The sequence below is a fragment of the Papio anubis genome, chromosome 7 (genome assembly GCF_008728515.1).
Source record: "Papio anubis isolate 15944 chromosome 7, Panubis1.0, whole genome shotgun sequence".
In the NCBI taxonomy this organism is placed as follows: Eukaryota; Metazoa; Chordata; class Mammalia; order Primates; family Cercopithecidae; genus Papio; species Papio anubis.
In genome coordinates, this window is record NC_044982.1 from 142,001,055 (window position 1) to 142,018,180 (window position 17,126).

Here is a 17,126-nt window from a genome sequence, read left to right on the forward strand (position 1 = left end):
AGCCACAGCGGTCCTTCCCTGATCCCAAGATATCCTTACCCCCCTACCCCCCGGCCCCGCCACCATGTCTTCAGGATCCTGGGCCCCAACGCTAATGTACCACTCAGCCCTTAAGGGCATGAAATGGGCTTTCAGACCAGGCTGTGTGGGGATGAGCTGAAGAAGAAGGTGGACATGCTTAATCACCACTCCTTGTGGGTGGGTTGCCCTTAATGATTTACAAAACGACGGGGCAGTAACTTCTCAACAACCTTGACAGGAAGGCACAACCCCAGGACAGGGCAGTGAAGCCCCAGGCAGAGCCAGCGGCAGAACCAGAGAGAGAACACAGGCCTGCCTGTTCTTGCCCCACATGGCCGCTTTTCCAGCCTGAAGCCCTAGAGTGGTGACCCTGGTGGCCCTGAGGTGGGAGGAAGATGGTTCAACGCCATCTTGGTCCCAAGGGAGGGCTGAGGGGGAAAGCTTGGATCCTAAAGCCCAAAGCTCCCTCCCTGGTATGTTGTGCTGGTGCCAGGAGAAGAACCCGTAGGCCCAGGCAAACTAGGCCACCCAACATTCCCAGGTCCCAAAGAACCCAGTCTCTCGAAACCTTGATTGGGCAGAGGACAGGCCCTAACAGGGCCCGTTTTAACCTTAAGATAAGATCGGAGGCGCAAGGGGCTAGCATTCCCCTTCCTTCCATAACGTGGAGGAGTGGCGGCTCCCCCCCCCCCCCTGCCCCTGGAGCTCCCTCCCCTGGAGCGCCCAGGCCCGCGGGCCGGGAAAACCCCTGCCCGATCTGACCTGCGGCCACGGCGTCACCGGAGCCCGGGACTGCAACTTGGCTCCGGCCTGGCTCCCAGCTGGGCCCGCGGAGCCCTCTCTCGTCCGGTGCCTCTCCAACTCTGCGCCGGGACGGGCGGGGCTGGGGGTGAGGAAGCGACGGCGCGGCCCGGCTCAGCCACAGGGCGGGGCTCAGCGAGGCGGGATGGAGGCTGGCGCCGGGGAACCCGCGGAGGTGCTTCCAGGGGACCGCAGCGCGCGAGGTGAGACGGCGAGGGCTCGCGGGGCGCAGGTAGAGACGTTCCGTCGGTGCTGAAGGCCCGGCTAGTGCGGTTGTGTGGGCGGCGAAAAAAGCAAGTCCGCCTTCACAAGTCCCACGCGGCTGGGGAGAGGGTGGGAGGCGGAGAGGGTATGGGGAGGGGAGACGCTCCTCAAATCCTCTCGACACCGTCGGGTCTGGGCTCCAAGTCCGAGACCATCGATCACCTGCCGCCCATAGACCAGGCGAGGCGTCAAAGCAAGTCACCCATCCGACCTAAACTCCTCTAAGAGCCTGGGGTCACGTGTCCCTCCGGGGATCCTCGTGAGATCTCGGGGGTCCCACCGCCCTGCGAGCCGCGCCGGCGCCCCGCCAGACCCGGAACTGCGTCTCTAGGTTTGCGCTGGAGCTGCTGGGATTGCTGGGTATGGGTGGGGGGCGCAGAGGAGGAGGGGGATTGGAGGGACTGCTGCGGAGCTGGCAGACCCCGGCACTACGGTCCTGGCGCACCCAGCCTGTTCTGTACTAGGCCGGGAGAGGCAGGCGGCGCCGCAGAGCCTCGGTGCAGTCTGAGAAGTTTGGGAGTGACTTGAAGAGTGACTGGAAGCACCCCAGACCCGGTTTGTCCGGTCACAGCCAGGTCCTTACGTGAGTTAGGAGAGGAGTGGGGGTCGGACAGGAGCCCCCACTGAGAGTAAGGTGTTTGTTCACAGAACGTCGGACCTGGTTCCCTCTTTACTCACATCCCTGGGGGCGCTTCGTGTGAGGTTCCACGGGAGAAGGCGAGAGGCGCAGGCGGCCACACACAGAGGCGAAGGTAGGGAACAGTGGTCCGGATGTGGGTGGTGGGGGATGCGGCTGCTTAGCACTCTGCGGTCCAGGTGATTTTGGAGGGGGTCTTGAAGTGCTTGCTCCCACCCTGGCACCTAGGGCTACACTTCCAGCTTTCATCCAGACAAAGTTCAGATCAAGTGGGAGTTCTTCAAAGAGAGAGTTTGGTAAGAAACTGGGGAGGCAAGGAAAACCTCTTAAGGCCATAAGTGCCACAAAGATATACATCGAATCATCATCCCAGTTTAACTCGAGTCTGGATAGTTTGGCTTGCATAATTCTGCACCCTTGAATTCCTTAGCCACATTCAATCCACTTTTCAGATCTTGTTCCATTTTTCCACTTAACTCCTACTTTTGTGCAACACCACACATATACATTCATACACAGATACACACATACACACAGACCCTTTCCTTGAAGAGGAAAGTCTAGGACATCAGTTCCTGACAGGGTCCCCATGGCTAACCACAGCTGTAAACGTTTAATGGGGTCTACCCCACTCAGAGAAAAAAGCATCACATTGCAGTAGCTGTGCATTACCAGTCAGAGGTCTTGGCAACTCCAGCCATGTCACCCACTCCCTGCTTGTGGAGAATTAGTGGCCCTTACTCTATGGGTTCCAGCAGATGGGGGAGGTGGGCAGGGGGGAAACTTCAAGAAGAAAGTCCTGTCAGGCTACAAGAGAGGCCACAGGACACTAGCACATAACTTTGAATGATGAAGGCTGGAGGTTGTTCTAGGCTGAGTTTTCTTAAAGATTGTAACTTTATGTTTTACTCACCCCTTATACACACATAGGAACTCCACTTCAACCTGTGGTACGTAAGGATTGGGTAACTGTGTCTATAATAAGATTGAGCATAATGAAGTCTTCAGTACATAAAGGGAGCCCAGAAAGGGAGGATAGTTCCTCCTCCTCCCTAGGCCAGGTGAGATAGGAGGACCCTAAAGTATGGGAAGCTCCCCCCACCCCATGAGAAAGCATCCCAATTTTGTCACACGGGTCACTGATGAAGTACACAGGTGTCTATATTACTGAGAATGACAGAGTCTGGGTGGTTTTTGTGTCTGTGTCTTTGTTTATCTAAATTTGTAGGTGTATGTTTGACTATCTTGTGTCTGTTTATTTATAATTTATATCAATGTACACAGTGCATACATCCTAGTCATGGTGGTGAGGTAGGGGAGGAGTGGGTCAAGTTAATATTGATATGAGATTTTCTCACATTAAAACTAATTCTACTGTCAGACGTTACTTGACAAGCCAGAAAGAAAGATGTTCCCCAGGGAAACAAGCTTTGTAGGAAAAGCAGGACTGCTGGGTGTGGGGTCTTCTCATTTCACTCCCACCTCTTCATGCATAAGCCCTGTTAGCTTAATAATGAAAACCAAATTAGGGTCGGGGTCATGAAAAATTAACTTTAAATTAGGCAATGCAAATAAAGGAGGACCTAAATTATGAAACTGAACAAGAAGAAATTCAGAAAGGCAAATTTCATTTACCAGTGGTCTTTTCGCTTCTGTCATATTTAATAAATATGACATTTTGTATTTTTTTTAAATAGAGATGGGGTTTCACTGTGGTCTCAATCTCCTGACCTCATGATCCACCCGCCTCAGCCTCCCGAAGTGTTGGGATTATAAGCATGAGCCACCACTCCCGGCCTAAATATGACATTTTGGAGAATTGGAAATAAGTTAACGTTGTTCTTCTATACTTAAAATACAAAAAGCCTTTTGTTAGTGTTTATTTTAAGCATATGTTAATAGAGATGAAACGTCCTTGTAAATTTTTTTATAACCTCCCTTTAAAATAAATGCAGGAATAATATTTAAACCTGACCAAAATACATTATATTATCTCTTATTCACATATATTAAAAATACTCCTTTTTGAATTCCAGCATATAACACGTGTTCTTGCTGTTAGCCTCACTTTATCTTCCTATCTTATTAGCCAACATATTTTACATTTTATAGGCCTTCCTCCTATGGACTTTTATTTAAAAATATAGTAGCTTCAGTCTAAATGTCATAAATAAAGAATTCTTAGGTCAGTGAACATCTGCTTTAAAATAAATATCACTATCACATATTTTATAAAAGAATTTAATTCATGAATTCTTAGTTACTCATTTCAGCTAAGATTGAGATGTATGTTTCTGATTCAATTAAACACGAAAATTTGTGTCTGGGTCTTTATTAGTCTTGGAGACTCTAACTATTGGAAGAGGCTTTCTGAGAATTTTAAGAAATTACTAAAAGTTGACAGAATTAGTCAAATCCCTTTGTGCCCAGTCCTTAGCTCTGTATTGGTGATACTCAGTTAATATTGACTTATAAGTATAGGGCAGGGTGATAAGGGAGCATAGCTCCCCCTTGTGTGCAAAATCAGAAGAAGTCACCTGTGGGGAGAGGAACTCATATTTATTCATTTGATCCAGAGACTGATTAGTGTACTCTACATGCAGGGGATGCAAAGATGGAAAGATTAAATCTCTGCCCTCAAGGAGATTACAGCCTAATTGGGAGACAGATGTTCAGACAATTAGAGTACAATGTAATCATTGTTATCATGAAGGCATGTTCAAAATGCAATCAGAATGTTCCAAGTGGGAACCTCTATATTGGCCCAGTGGCATCAGAGGAAACTTCACAGAGGAGGTAACACAAGCTGAGACTTGAAGGGTGAAAAGGCATTTGCCAAGAGAGTGAGTGCATTCCAGGCAGAGGAAATAGCATATCCAAAGGTACTGAAGGCTTGAAAGAGCATGTCAGATTCAGGGAGAGGCCAGTCATTCATATGGCTATAAATTAGGCTGGGCAAATGATGGAGAGAGTATAGGTGGGACCAGGTTATAAAGCACTTTCTATGGGATAGGAAGAAGATGAGATTTTAGCCAGAGCAGAGAAGTGAAATGATTATATTTGCTTATTAGAAAAAAATGATTCTGGAACCAGGTAAGAGAGGATGAGCCTGGGTTAGGGCAGAGGCAGTACAGAAGGAAATGCATGGATAGTTTCAAGAAATATTTAGGAGGTAAGATGGTTCAGGTGTCTGGCTTATTTGATTGACCAGTGGTGATGTTGCCAAACATACAAAGACAATAGAATAAAAAGCAGGGCAGAGACAATGAATTCCATTTGAGGGGCTGTTAAATTTGAGGCATCAAGGGAACATCCAAGTGAAAATGTCCACAGGGTGATTGGCCCTTTTGAGTTTGGAGCTCAGGTAGGAGGGCTACCTGAAGACATTTGAGAACCATCAGCCATGGGAATGGATGAGATTGCCCAGGGAATCGGGAATACTGCTAAAAGAAGAGAGCCACCACAGATTCCTGGGGAGCATCAACATTTAACAGGGGGGAAAAGGAACTAGTAGAGGAGCCACAAAGAGATGGCCAAAAGCAGGAGCCCCTGGAGAACATGGTGTGATGGAAGTGCAAGGAGGTAAAGTTTGAGGAAAGGGGACATGGTCTGCAGTGTCAAATACCACAGAAAGGTCAAGAAGCATGAAAAGTGAAAACTGCCCCTTGGATTTAACACTTAGTGACCTGGTGGAGAAGACAGGGAGGAGGAAAAGTCAAGACTGTGATAGGTTGAAGAGATAAGGCAGTGGAAATGCCAATATACACTGTTTTTTTCAAAAGCCTGGCTGTGACAGGAATAGAGTAAAGTAGGATGGTAGCTGGAGGGGACCAAGAAGATCAAGGGAGAAGGTTCTTTCTCTGTGTGTTCTTAAGGTGGGAAAAATGTCAGTATACCCTTGAGAGAAGGAGCCAGCAGAGAAAAAGAAGCAGGACACTATGAAGGGAGGGGGGACAACGGATGATAAAGGTGATGGAGAAGGCAGGCATGAATGGCTAGAGCCCAGGAGGATGGATTCGCAGAATAGGAAAGAAGAGAGACGCCTATTCCTCAGGGATGGGAGAGTTGAATAGTTAAGAAAAAGCAAAAAAGTTCGTGTTAAAACTGACACTCAGGGGTTAAGTTACTTGCCCAAAAGACAGGATTAGAAGTTAAAACTGTCTTTCTGTCTCTTTGACTGACACCATGCTACTCCCACAGACAGCACAAGAAGGTGGCCAGCTTAGAAGGAGAGAGGAAGGCTGGGAGCTAGAGCATATTAGGAGAATCCCAGCATTAGAACTAAAAGGGACCTGGAGATTATGAAATCCATTTACAGATGAAGAAACCAGGGACTCAAGAGGTTGTTGCTTACCTGTCCGATATCACAATATTAGTAAAGAACTGAAACTAGTCCCAGAATGGATTCCAGCTCAGGGTTCTCTTCAAAAAAGATTGGAGAGGCCGGGCACGGTGGTTTATGCCTGTAATCCCAGCACTTTGGGAGGCCGAGGAGGGTGGATTGCTTGAGGTCAGGAGTTCAAGACCAGCCTGACCAACATGGCAAAACCCGTCTCTGCTAAAAAAAAAACTTAAAAATTAGCTGGGTGTGATGGTGCGCGCCTGTAATCCCAGCTACTCAGGTGACTGAGGCATGAAAATTGCTTGATTCTGGGAGGCGGAGGTTGCAGTGAACCAAGATCGTGCCACTGCACTCCAGCCTGGGTGACAGAGCAAGACTCTGTCTCAACCCAACAAACAAAAAACACTATGAAGCTTAAGAACTTAATAAAAAATTTAAATGTACTCCGTTTTTTATTTACTTAAAATAAAAAGAAAGATTGGAGAAAGAGATAAATGGAGTAATGAAATGCCCCCTCTTTCCCCACTTGGGAGCTTATTTGTTTCCAGTACCATTCTTAGCACTTGATATACACAATCTCATTTCATGCTCACAATGATGCTTATCAGATAGACATTATTATCTCAAATTTTTAATAAAACTGGGTGTCTGTAGAGGTCAAGTGACTTGCAAGAGGCAGAGGCAGAGGCAGAATTCAAATCTTTTGGAGCTACTTGACTCCCAAGCTCATTCTTTCATTATAACATTTAATAAGACAATGTGTGGTCAGACTACATTATGGAGCCTTCTGGGCAAACTGAAACCCCAGTACAGATCACACTGCAGGAAACGAGGAAAACTGGGATCATTGACTCTAAGATGCATTTTTTTTCCCCACATTTTGACATCTCTGAAATTAGGTATATCTCACCAGCAATGGTGGCCATGGTTTAATGGGCAAGACTTTTTTTCCCCTTTATTTGTGCTAAAATAGTAGTGTGTCATGCAATGCATTCTGTCTGAGATTTAACTAAACACATTAAGTTCAGGTACCATTTTCCCAATATCCTGCAGAGGATCAAATAAGAGTCAAACAAGTTCTCAGATCAGGGGACAGGCAGAGAAGACCACAGCTAGGGTTTGAGCTGAAACTTGGCCTGGGAATTTGAATCAAAGAGAAGGGCCAATATTGATAATGTGTGGAATAGAAGGACATCTGGCCCCAGCACTGCCTGATAGAGGATAGGTGCCCCTTCAGTGCTTATTTAGGTGAACTCAGTGAAGCTCAACTGTTCTGCAGTTACCAGAACAAGAGCCAGGGTGCTTGAGAAAGCTGGACAGACCTGTGTGGGCAGTGCTAGGTCTGGAACTCAGTGATGTGGCTGGATTATATACTCAGCACAGAGCTGCCTGGCCTTTGTTCCTTTGGGGACTGAGGAAGAAAGCCAATCTTTTTGTAATCTGTACTATCTTTCACCTTATGCCTTCACCTGATAGTAAATATAGCTCCTTTTATGTTCTGTGATCTATCTGTGCTAGGGGCCTGAAGGAGAGAGAAGAGAATTTTATTTCTTGAGACAGACCCAGAAGAAACAGAGAAGCCTCAAGGGTGGTGGTAGCACTGATTTATGGAACCTGGGGGTTAGGAGAGGAGAATGGGGCAACAGAGACTGATGGCAAAGACCCTCATTCTGTCACCTAAAAGATGGGGAGATGGATGGCTGAGTGGCAGTGGAACGGCAGTAATAGCAGAGTCTGATGATGCACAAAATGTGAGCTCCAGAGAAGAGGAACCTAATGTGGCTCATTCTGTGCTGTATCTCCAGCACTAAAAACAGTGCCAGGTGCATTGAGGGCATGCAATAAATGTCTGTTGTTGTTGTACAGCATTGCCTCCCCTGTACAACCTCACCAAGATGGCTGCTTTGGGACACACATTCCCCTTCTATGCTGGCCCCAAGCCAACCTTCCCAATGGACACCACTTCGGCCACCATCATCATGATCTTTCTGACTGCACTGGCCACTTTCATCGTCATTCTGCCTGGCATTCGGGGAAAGACGGTGAGAAACCCAGTCCTGGAGACCCCAGCCCAGAGAGACCTCAGCCTCAGGCTGAGGAGTCCAGAGTCTCTGACTACAACCAGACTAAGGAAGGAGACCCCAGTGTGGAGAAAGCATCACCACCATCCCAGGCAGAGAGCCCCCCATTCATTGATTCAACAGTTTTTATTGAGCGCTGGTGCTGCATGGTGGCGCATGCCTGTAATCCCAGCACTTCGGGAGGCTGAGGTGGGAGGATTGCTTGATCCTAGGAGTTCGAGGCCAGCCTGGGTTTATAGTATAGACCTCATCTCTTAAAAAAAAAAAAAAAAAATTAGCTGGGCATCGTGGTGTGCATCTGTAGTCCCAGATACTTGGGAGGCTGAGGTGGGAGGATCACTTGAGTGACTGCAGTGATTTGAGATCGCATCACTGCACTCCAGCCTGGGCAACAGAGTGAGATCCTGTCTCTAATAAATAAATAAATAAATAAATAAATAAGCACTTATTACGTGCCAGACACCCTGATTTCAATTGACCAAGTGATCTCAGCTTTAGAATTCCCACCCCTCCCCCAAGTCTGGAAACAGGAAGGGTAGATGTGGAAGGAGGGCACTCCTTACTTAACCCACCCACCTTGTGACTCAGAGGCTGTTCTGGCTGCTGCGGGTGGTGACCGGCTTATTCATCGGGGCTGCGATCCTGGGTGAGTGCGAAGTGCAACTGACTTGGGCAGCTGCCTCCATCCCTTCAACTCCCTCAGCAGCCTGCCTCTCCTCTCCTTGTTTCCCCACAGCGGTGGGCCCTTGCTTCAAGGTGGCTTCCAGACCCTGCCCATACGCCTCTGTCACCATGGCCTTATCTCCTCACTCTTACCCTTGCCTGGAGAGGTGTCACCCTGGGAAACAAACTGGATGCATCTCCTCAACCTTCCTAACACTTTTATTCAGGGGGGAAAGAAGGTCAAAATGAATGTCTGTGGGGAGAGGGCCCCAGAGAGGAAGGGAGGAAATGGGAAAGGGTGGTTTGCTTTGGTTTGGTGATTAGGCAAATAGAAGAGATGAAAGTCTCTGTGAGGCCAGGCATGGTGGCTCATGCCTGGAATCCCAGCACTTTGGGAGGCTGAGGCGGGTAGACCACCTGAGGTCAGGAGTTCAAGATCAGCCTGCCAACATGGTGAAACCCCATCTGTACTAAAAATGCAAAAATTAGCTGGGCGTGATGGCAGGCACCTGTAATCCCAGCTACTCGGGAGGCTGAGGCAGGAGAATTGCTTGAACCTGGGAGGCAGAGGTTGCAGTGAGCTGAGATCATGCCATTGCACTCCAGCCTGGGAGACAGAGCAAGACTCCGTCTCAAAGAAAGTCTGTGTTGAAGCTATCTGCTTTTGCCTTGCCTGGCATGGTTTAGGTTCATGCTTCCTTCCCAGCTCCCTGAGTGACTCTCCCTAGAGCAGGGAGAAAGGGAGGGAAGAGGTAAACAGAATGTGGCCAAGGGAAATCCCACATATGGTTGGCAGACTTACCATGAGCCAGACCCTGGCTAGTTAACAGGTATCCAATTATGACCAAAACAGACATGGACCCCTTGTAGTTCTCCTTCGGACTCTAACCTAGTAATGCCCAGACCTCTCTGAGTTCCCATATGTCCAACTCCCCAACCACAGCTGTGAATTTCAGTTCTGAGTGGTCTGTGGGCCAGGTCAGCACCAACACATCATACAAGGCCTTCAGTTCTGCGTGGATCAGCGCTGATATTGGGCTGCAGGTCGGGCTGGGTGGAGTCAACATCACGCTCACAGGTGAGGGAGGGCTCTTACCTGTGAGGGAGGGGAAGGCTCTGCTGTCTTTGGGATCTATGTTTGGTGTGGTCCAAAGAGCTATAGGTTGCCTGGCACTGGGGCTGGGAGGATGTGTGAGGTGGGAGGTCAGAGGCATGGTAGGAAGGGAAGTTCAGGGCCTTGGAAGCTGCTTTCTCTCAGTTGAGACCACTTCCTGTCCCTCTGCCCAGTGTGAGTGAGTCCCTACCTAGGCCCCACTCTGGCCCTTGGTTTCCTGCTGAGCACAGCTGCCTTGTGCCCCAGGGACCCCCATGCAGCAGCTGAATGAGACCATCAATTACAACGAGGAGTTCACCTGGCGCCTGGGCGAGAACTATGCTGAGAAGTATACAAAGGCTATGGAGAAGGGGCTGCCAGACCCTGTGCTGTACCTAGCGGAGAAGTTCACTCCAAGAAGCCCATGTGGCTTGTACCGCCAGTACCACCTAGCGGGGCACTACGCCTCGGCCATGCTGTGGTGAGGATGGGAAGGGGACAGGGTGGAGGCCCTGGTAGCCTAGATTCAGGAGCAGGGTTTCTCCCCATCTCTCCTCCGCTCCCGTGCGTATCTCAGGTGGGGTGGTCTGGCACCAGTCACCACAGTGCTGCCTTGGGAAGTCCGTGGGAAGGAATCCCCACCTCATATCTTTGGGTCACTCTTGGGTCCCTGAGCCTCCACCTGGGCCCGACCAGGTTCACCAGCAGGTAGAAGTACCCGGGCCAGTCCTCACTGGGTCCTGGCTCTCCAGGGTGGCATTCCTCTGCTGGCTGCTGGCCAATGTGATGCTCTCCATGCCTGTGCTGGTATACGGTGGCTACATGCTATTGGCCACGGGCATCTTCCAGCTGTTGGCTCTGCTCTTCTTCTCCATGGCCACATCACTCACCCCGCCATGTCCCCTGCACCTGGGTGCTTCTGTGCTGCATACTCACCATGGGCCTGCCTTCTGGATCACATTGACCACAGGTAAGACCCAGCCCTAAAGACAAGCACTGGAAGGCTCAAGCCCAGGGAGGGAGGGCCTGGGGGCATCATGTTGGTGGAGTTGAGGGTCTGCTCCTGGGGGCCAGGATGGCTTTGCCCTCGTTAAAGCCCCGCCCTCTTGTATCTCTTATCTCCTGATTTTCTCTCCCCAGTGCCACTTCCCCTCCCTCCTCAGAGATGCCCACTCCCTTGTATCTTCTCTGTCTCTGTCATCCCCTAACTCTCTTCACTCAGCAGCTTCTAAAATCTTCCAACCCCCTGTCCCCTCTTGCTTCCTCCAAATACCCTTCTCTGGGTCCCCATTCTTACACCCTTCTCTGACCTGCCTTACACAGCCCTAAATTGTCCTGCAGTCTTATCCTCCTCTCCTATCTCACTGTCTACTCCCTCATGTGCCTCCTCATGCCTCCTCCTCTGTGCCCTGCCCTTCCCCAGGGTTTTTTTCTTTTCTCTCCCTATTTTCAGAGTTCTCTCTCTCCCCCTTTCTCTCTCTCTCTCTCCCGGGATATAACAGAAGGAGCACTGGGCTTGGAGTCTGGAAACTCAGGACAACAGAGCTACACCAGCCACATGCCCCTCAGCCAGTCTCCTCTCTGAGCCCAAGTTGCCCTGAAGCAGGGGCTGCAGGCTTCCCTTAGAGTTGTTCTGACACTCCCAGGGGAAGATGTCCTCGGGTGGTGTTACTAGCACTAAAGTGGACAACTGTTGCCCTCGTCTCCAGGATTGCTGTGTGTGCTGCTGGGCCTGGCTATGGTGGTGGCCCACAGGATGCAGCCTCACAGGCTGAAGGCTTTCTTCAACCAGAGTGTTGATGAAGACCCCATGCTGGAGTGGAGTCCTGAGGAAGGTGGACTCCTGAGCCCCCGCTACCGGTCCATGGCCGACAGTCCTGAGCCCCAGGACATTCCCCTATCAGAGGCTTCCTCCACCAAGGCATACTGTAAGGAGGCACACCCCGAAGATCCTGACTGTGCTCTATAACATTCCTCCCCGTGGAGGCCACCTAGACTTCCAGTCTTGCTCCAAACCTCATTGGAGCCCCATAAAACCAGCAGAACTGCCCTCAGCGTGGCTGGTACCAGACCCCCAGCACCAATCTACAGACGGAATAGAAAAAGGAGGCTCTACATACTGATGTTAAAAAACAAAACAAAAGAAAAAGCCCTAAGGGGCTGAAGAGATGCTGGGCCTGTCCATAAAGCCTGTTGCCATGATAAGGCCAAGCAGGGGCTCTCTCGTCTCTGCACAGCAACCCAGCCTTTCCGTGATGCCTTGCCTCTTCAAGATGCTATTCACTGAAACCTAACTTCACCGCCATAACACCGGCAGTGTGGGGGTTACATATGATTCTCCTATGGTTTCCTCTCATCCCTTGGCACCTCTTGTTTTCCTTTTTCCTGGGTTCCTTTTGTTCTTCCTTTACTTCCTCAGCTTGTGTGGCCTCTTGGTACAATGAAAGACAGCACTGGAAAGGAGAGGACACCAAACTTCTCATCCTAGGTCTAACATTAACCAACTATGCCACATTCTCTTTGAGCTTTAGTTCCCAAATTTGCTAAATAAGATTGCAGGACTTGCCAAGAATCTCGGGATTTATATTTCTATGCCTTGCTGACACCTGCCTTGGCCCTCAGACACCACCTCACAAGAAGTCAGGTGGGAAGTTAGTGAATCAACTCCAAAATGCTATTCCTTCCCACCCCACTCAGCTGGGCTAGCTGAGTAGCGTCCAGGACAGGGAGTGGGTGACCTGCCTCATCACTGCCACCTAACGTCCACCTGGGGTGGCTCGGAAAGATGCTGTCTCTGGTAGGGTCCCACTGGCCTCACTAGAGGGCACCCCTATTACTCTGGAGTCTCTAGACGCAGAGAATCCGGTTTCACAGCACAGCGGAGAGTGTACTAGGCTGTCTCTAGCCCAGGGAAGCTCCTGAGGGCGTGGGATCCCGGAGCGGAGAAGTCATGAAAATTAGTGGGGAAAAAAAAGTTTTTAAAAAACAAAAGAAAAAAGTTTATTTACAGCTCTCCCCAGGAGACTTTACCTGGTGCCTGCGGATGTCGGAGGCCTAGCGCCAGCTGCGCGCAGTGCCCTTCCCGGAGCTCTCCTGCTTCCCGGCCTGCCAGGTCCCAGGTCCCGGGGAAGGAGTCCAGATTGGGTCCCCCTCACAGGTTAGTGGTGATGAATTTTAAGTCCGGGAGCGCGGCCTGCTTGTGCGGTGGGTTGCCGAGAATAAGAGGTGAGCCCCCTTTTGCCTGGCTGCAGTCCTCCGGGCTTTGGTCCAGAAGGGTGCGAAGAGCGCTGGGCCGAACATAGTGGAGACTCACCACCGCCCCTCCGAGGAAGAGGCACAGGATGCCTGTGGCGGCGGGGACGGAAAGAAAGGAAGGCATGTGGAGTCAGGGCTATGTTGCCTAGGCTGGTCTCGAACTCCTGGCCTCAAGCGACCTTCCTGCCTTGACCTCCCAAAGTGCTGGCATTACAGGCTTGAGCCACCATGCCCGGGCCCTCTTCAATCTTTTGGAGCCTACCCCTTGTATTACCTCCCCGGGCCCTACACACACCTCTAATCTGGATTACATGAAACACGGCAAGACACCCACCCCTTCTAAGAACCCCTCTTTTCATCTGTAAAATGGTCATAACAGTGCCTGTTTCTGTGAACTATTGAGAGGGGCAAATCAGATAATAGATGTGAATTCATTCTGTAAACTGGAAAGTGCACACCGGGTATGAATCCTGTCCCCACCCTTAGCCCCCAGGGCCCATTCCCTCGGTCCTCACCGGTTGCCAGCGTGACCCAGAAGGCGGCTCCGTACTGAGCGGTGAGCACGGCGGAGCCTAGGCGGAGCGGGCAGAGCGGCACGCTGGAGATGGAGGCGAAGGCGAAGATCCCGAAGAGCGCGAAGGCTCCAGTGGTCAGCAGTGCCAGGCCTCCGTAGAGCGGGGCCGGCGTGGAGAGCAGCACGTTGGAGAGCAGCCAGAAGCAGAATGCCACCCTGCCGGGGAGTGGGGGGACCGGCCGTGAGCCGGCTTCTCCCAGCCCCTGGAGTTCCCAGAGCCTCGCGCCCCTTTGTCCCTACCCCAGCGCCAAAGCCACGGGCTGGGATGGCAGCTGCGCAGGGGAATTCCCTGGGGGAGAAGCGTGCTCCCGAGGTCCAGGCGGTGGATGGAGTCTCTCCGGATTCCGATGGTCTGTGGAGACCTCGTGGATCTTCTAACCCCCGAGGCTGTCATGCCCACCCCGAGCGCGTCGGGTCTGGCTGCAGCTGCTCAGTGCCTCCGAGGTCTGCATCCTCCCGCTCACACGGCCCAGCTCCCGGCACACACACACATGCACACAGCCTTCCCTCCAGCGCTTACCACAGCGTGGCCGAGGCGTAGTGTCCCGCCAGGTGGTACTGGTGGTACAGGCCGCAAGGGCTACTCGGTGTGAACTTCTCCGCCAGGTAGAGCACAGGGTTCGGCAGCCCCTTCTCCAGCGCGTTCGCGTACTCCGCGGCGTAATTCTCTCTCAGACGCCAGGTGAACTGCTCGTTGTAGTCAATGGTCTCGTTCAGCTGATGCACTGGGGTCCCTGTGGGGTGTGGCGGGCTCATGGGGCTGCGCGCGGTCGGAGACCTCGCAACTAAGCGGATTCAGACAGGAAAGTGGGAGTGTGGCGCTCTCGGCGGGAGAAATGGGTTCGGTCGTGGTTGGAGAAAACGCAAATCCACGAGGACCACAAGCTATTTGAGCTTGTGGGATGTGACAGGCCCTCCAGCTATCCCTGACACACTCTCCTAACCAGGGGATCTCCCAGCCCCAGGAGTTTATTTAGCCCCAGCCCCCTCACCTGTGAGTGTAATATTAATGCCCTCCAGGCCCACGAGCAGACCCACACGGGCTGTAACGCGCGCTGCACTGAAGGCTTTGTAGGATGTGTTGGTGTTCACTCTACCCACGAACCATTCTGCACTGAAGTGCACAGCTGTAGGGAAGGGCACACAGTGGGGTGGGGGAAAGAGGGTGGGAAAATGGAATTAGGGAGTGGTGATGGGAGGTGGGGCATTGTAGAGAAATGGGGACTTAGAGGTCCAATGTAGTTGCATGGTAAGGGCCAAAAAGTGGGCCCTAGAAGGAGCTGGAGAGTGGGAAGAAGGAGCAGAAAACCAACCCCAGTTCCCTATTGTCCCAGGTGCCCTCTGCCCACCTCCTTTGTCACCCTGGTCCTCTCCCCTTGGGCTGCACCACACACTCACCCACGATTTCTGCGCCTATGAACAGACTGAGCAGAACTCTCACCAACCAAAACCAGCGCTGCAGGAATAGGCACCGGGTCAGGCCTGAGCCCTGCCCAACCACAGTCCCCAAGACCACCCTTGACCCCACTTCACCTGGATCTTTAGTTATATCCAGACCTTTGAGACTAATGTTAGGGGAGCTTTTCCTGCAAGTCCCTCTGGGCTACTGGCATTTCTAATGTTTTGTGACCATGTACTTTCACCTCCCTAGCCCCATTTCCCATCTACCCTAACAGTGCCTCCCCCTACTCCCACTTCCTGGCACTCTTCCACCACCTTCACTCCCCCAGCTGTCTGGCGCCTGGTCCTGGTTCTGTCTCCTGGTCCAGTCACTGCTTGGTGAGGCTCAGTGAGTCCAGAAGTGCTAGGCATGCAGGGGTCACCTCCCTCAGAAGAGGGAGGCCGCAGGGCCTGGTCTCCAAGTGGAGGAGGTGGGAATGCAGATACTCCTAGGTGCACCAGTCCAGGCAAACCCACACAGATTCAGATGCGGAAAAGCTGGGTCCTACCAGAACTGAAAAATGCACAACCTAGGTTCTGGGAGAGGGGGAAAGTCTAAGACAATGCACCCAGTTGGCTCTAACTTCTAATCCAAGGTGGGAGTCTCAGTCCTTAGGATAGGGCACCCGTACACATGCGTCTCAACCCAGTGCAAAGGGGAACACCGCAGTCTGAGCTGCTGGCATCTGTCCTTTTGGTCTGAAGGTCATCACCCACGGGATGGGATGAGAGTGCAGCTTTAGTCCTGGGAGAGGTGGGAGACCCTCCAGTACATGAAGCCTAGACTCTGCCTCAGAATGACTAGACTCTGCCTCAGAATGACTCAGAATGAGCGCCCATTCTCTGCAGCAGTCTTCCCAATGACCCAGCTGGGGTCCTTCTCCAGGATGTCCTGGATGGGGAGCTGTGCCTGTCCTTGGAAAGGGGTGCTTGCTGCACCAGACTCCTGATTTCGTTCCATCTGAGCCTCAGTTCGACTATTCATGGAGGCTTTTGTACAGTCTTACCTGTTCTGGGTCCCTCAGGAGACAATCTGCCCATGAACCTTCCCCCACTCTACCTGAGGTAGGAGGACACCCTTACCGAGTGGCCACGGATCCCCGGCAGGATGAGCAGGAAGCTTGCTGCTAAAGCCAAAAACACTAGAATAACGATGAGCAGTGGAACGCTGAAGCCTGCGGCATGCCGGGGCTGGGGGTAAAAAGGCAGTACCCCGTTCCACAGGGTCATGCTGCACGCTGGCCGTGAGCTGCACGCAGAGGGGCAGGCAAGCCAGCCAGGTGGGGCTACCTGGACGCGGGAGAGCGCGTCCTTGGCGTCTCTTCGCGTACAAGGCCGGGATCCACTGGGCTGGTGAAGTCAGTTCTGCACCTCTCCGCTAAGGAAGCGTGGAGGTGGGCTGCTCTCAACGCTCTGGGGTTGGTACCGAGAGAGTTGTTCTAGTCGGCGAACGAAACTACTTCTCACTGTCTGTAGCCCTTACTTTCCTGGTTCTGCGGGTTCGCCCTGAGTTTGGAAGTCGCGCGGACCCCTTTTATAGTAGCGTGGGCGGCGTGCCGCAGGGGTGTCCCAGCCCAGCGGCTGGTCAGAGCGGGAAGAGGTTATGCAAATAAGGGCCCCACCTCCGCAGCAGGAGGGTGAGCCCTGGGTCCAGATGCTCACACTCGGCGCAGGTCTGTCCTGAGCAGACACCCACACAGTGGCGAGACCAAGGACCCAGAGAGAAAAGCGACAGTGCAGCCGGGGTGGCTGAGGATCAGCGGAGCTGGATGAGTGAGGTTCGTGAAGGCAAGAAGCAGAGCACAGAAGCAAATATTTTAAGAGGAAAGAAGACATCTGAAGGCAACACCACCCTAAACCACAGGTTAGATCAGCGTTTAGGACCTGACGTTAGCCCTCGCCCATCATGCACGGGCGTCCATTGCAGAAGGGGAGTTTACTGGGGAAGGGGGGAT

General features: G+C 51.9%; 2 protein-coding genes across 3 annotated transcripts; one reads left to right on the forward strand and one right to left on the reverse strand.

The window, feature by feature from the left end:
* The first annotated feature begins 1,003 nt into the window (after nt 1-1,003).
* Nucleotides 1,004-13,612, forward strand: DUOXA1 (dual oxidase maturation factor 1). Of its 2 annotated transcripts, none has more exons than XM_021940524.2 (7): nt 1,004-1,838; nt 7,932-8,107; nt 8,735-8,792; nt 9,753-9,887; nt 10,170-10,383; nt 10,655-10,872; nt 11,612-13,612. In XM_021940524.2, exons 2-7 carry the CDS (start codon nt 7,961-7,963, stop codon nt 11,869-11,871), a joined length of 1,032 nt encoding a protein of 343 aa, XP_021796216.1. In that variant the 5' UTR covers nt 1,004-1,838; nt 7,932-7,960; the 3' UTR covers nt 11,872-13,612. The 2 variants fall into 2 exon arrangements, with proteins under 2 accessions (XP_021796216.1, XP_021796217.1); XM_021940525.2 differs by lacking the exon at nt 11,612-13,612 and adding an exon at nt 11,043-11,603.
* DUOXA2 (dual oxidase maturation factor 2) lies at nt 12,878-16,810 on the reverse strand. Its single transcript, XM_003900878.5, has 6 exons — nt 16,255-16,810; nt 15,130-15,187; nt 14,724-14,858; nt 14,252-14,465; nt 13,673-13,887; nt 12,878-13,247 (listed from the first exon to the last, which is right to left on the reverse strand). Exons 1-6 carry the CDS (start codon nt 16,399-16,401, stop codon nt 13,054-13,056), a joined length of 963 nt encoding a protein of 320 aa, XP_003900927.2. The 5' UTR covers nt 16,402-16,810; the 3' UTR covers nt 12,878-13,053.
* Nucleotides 16,811-17,126: the final 316 nt, after the last annotated feature.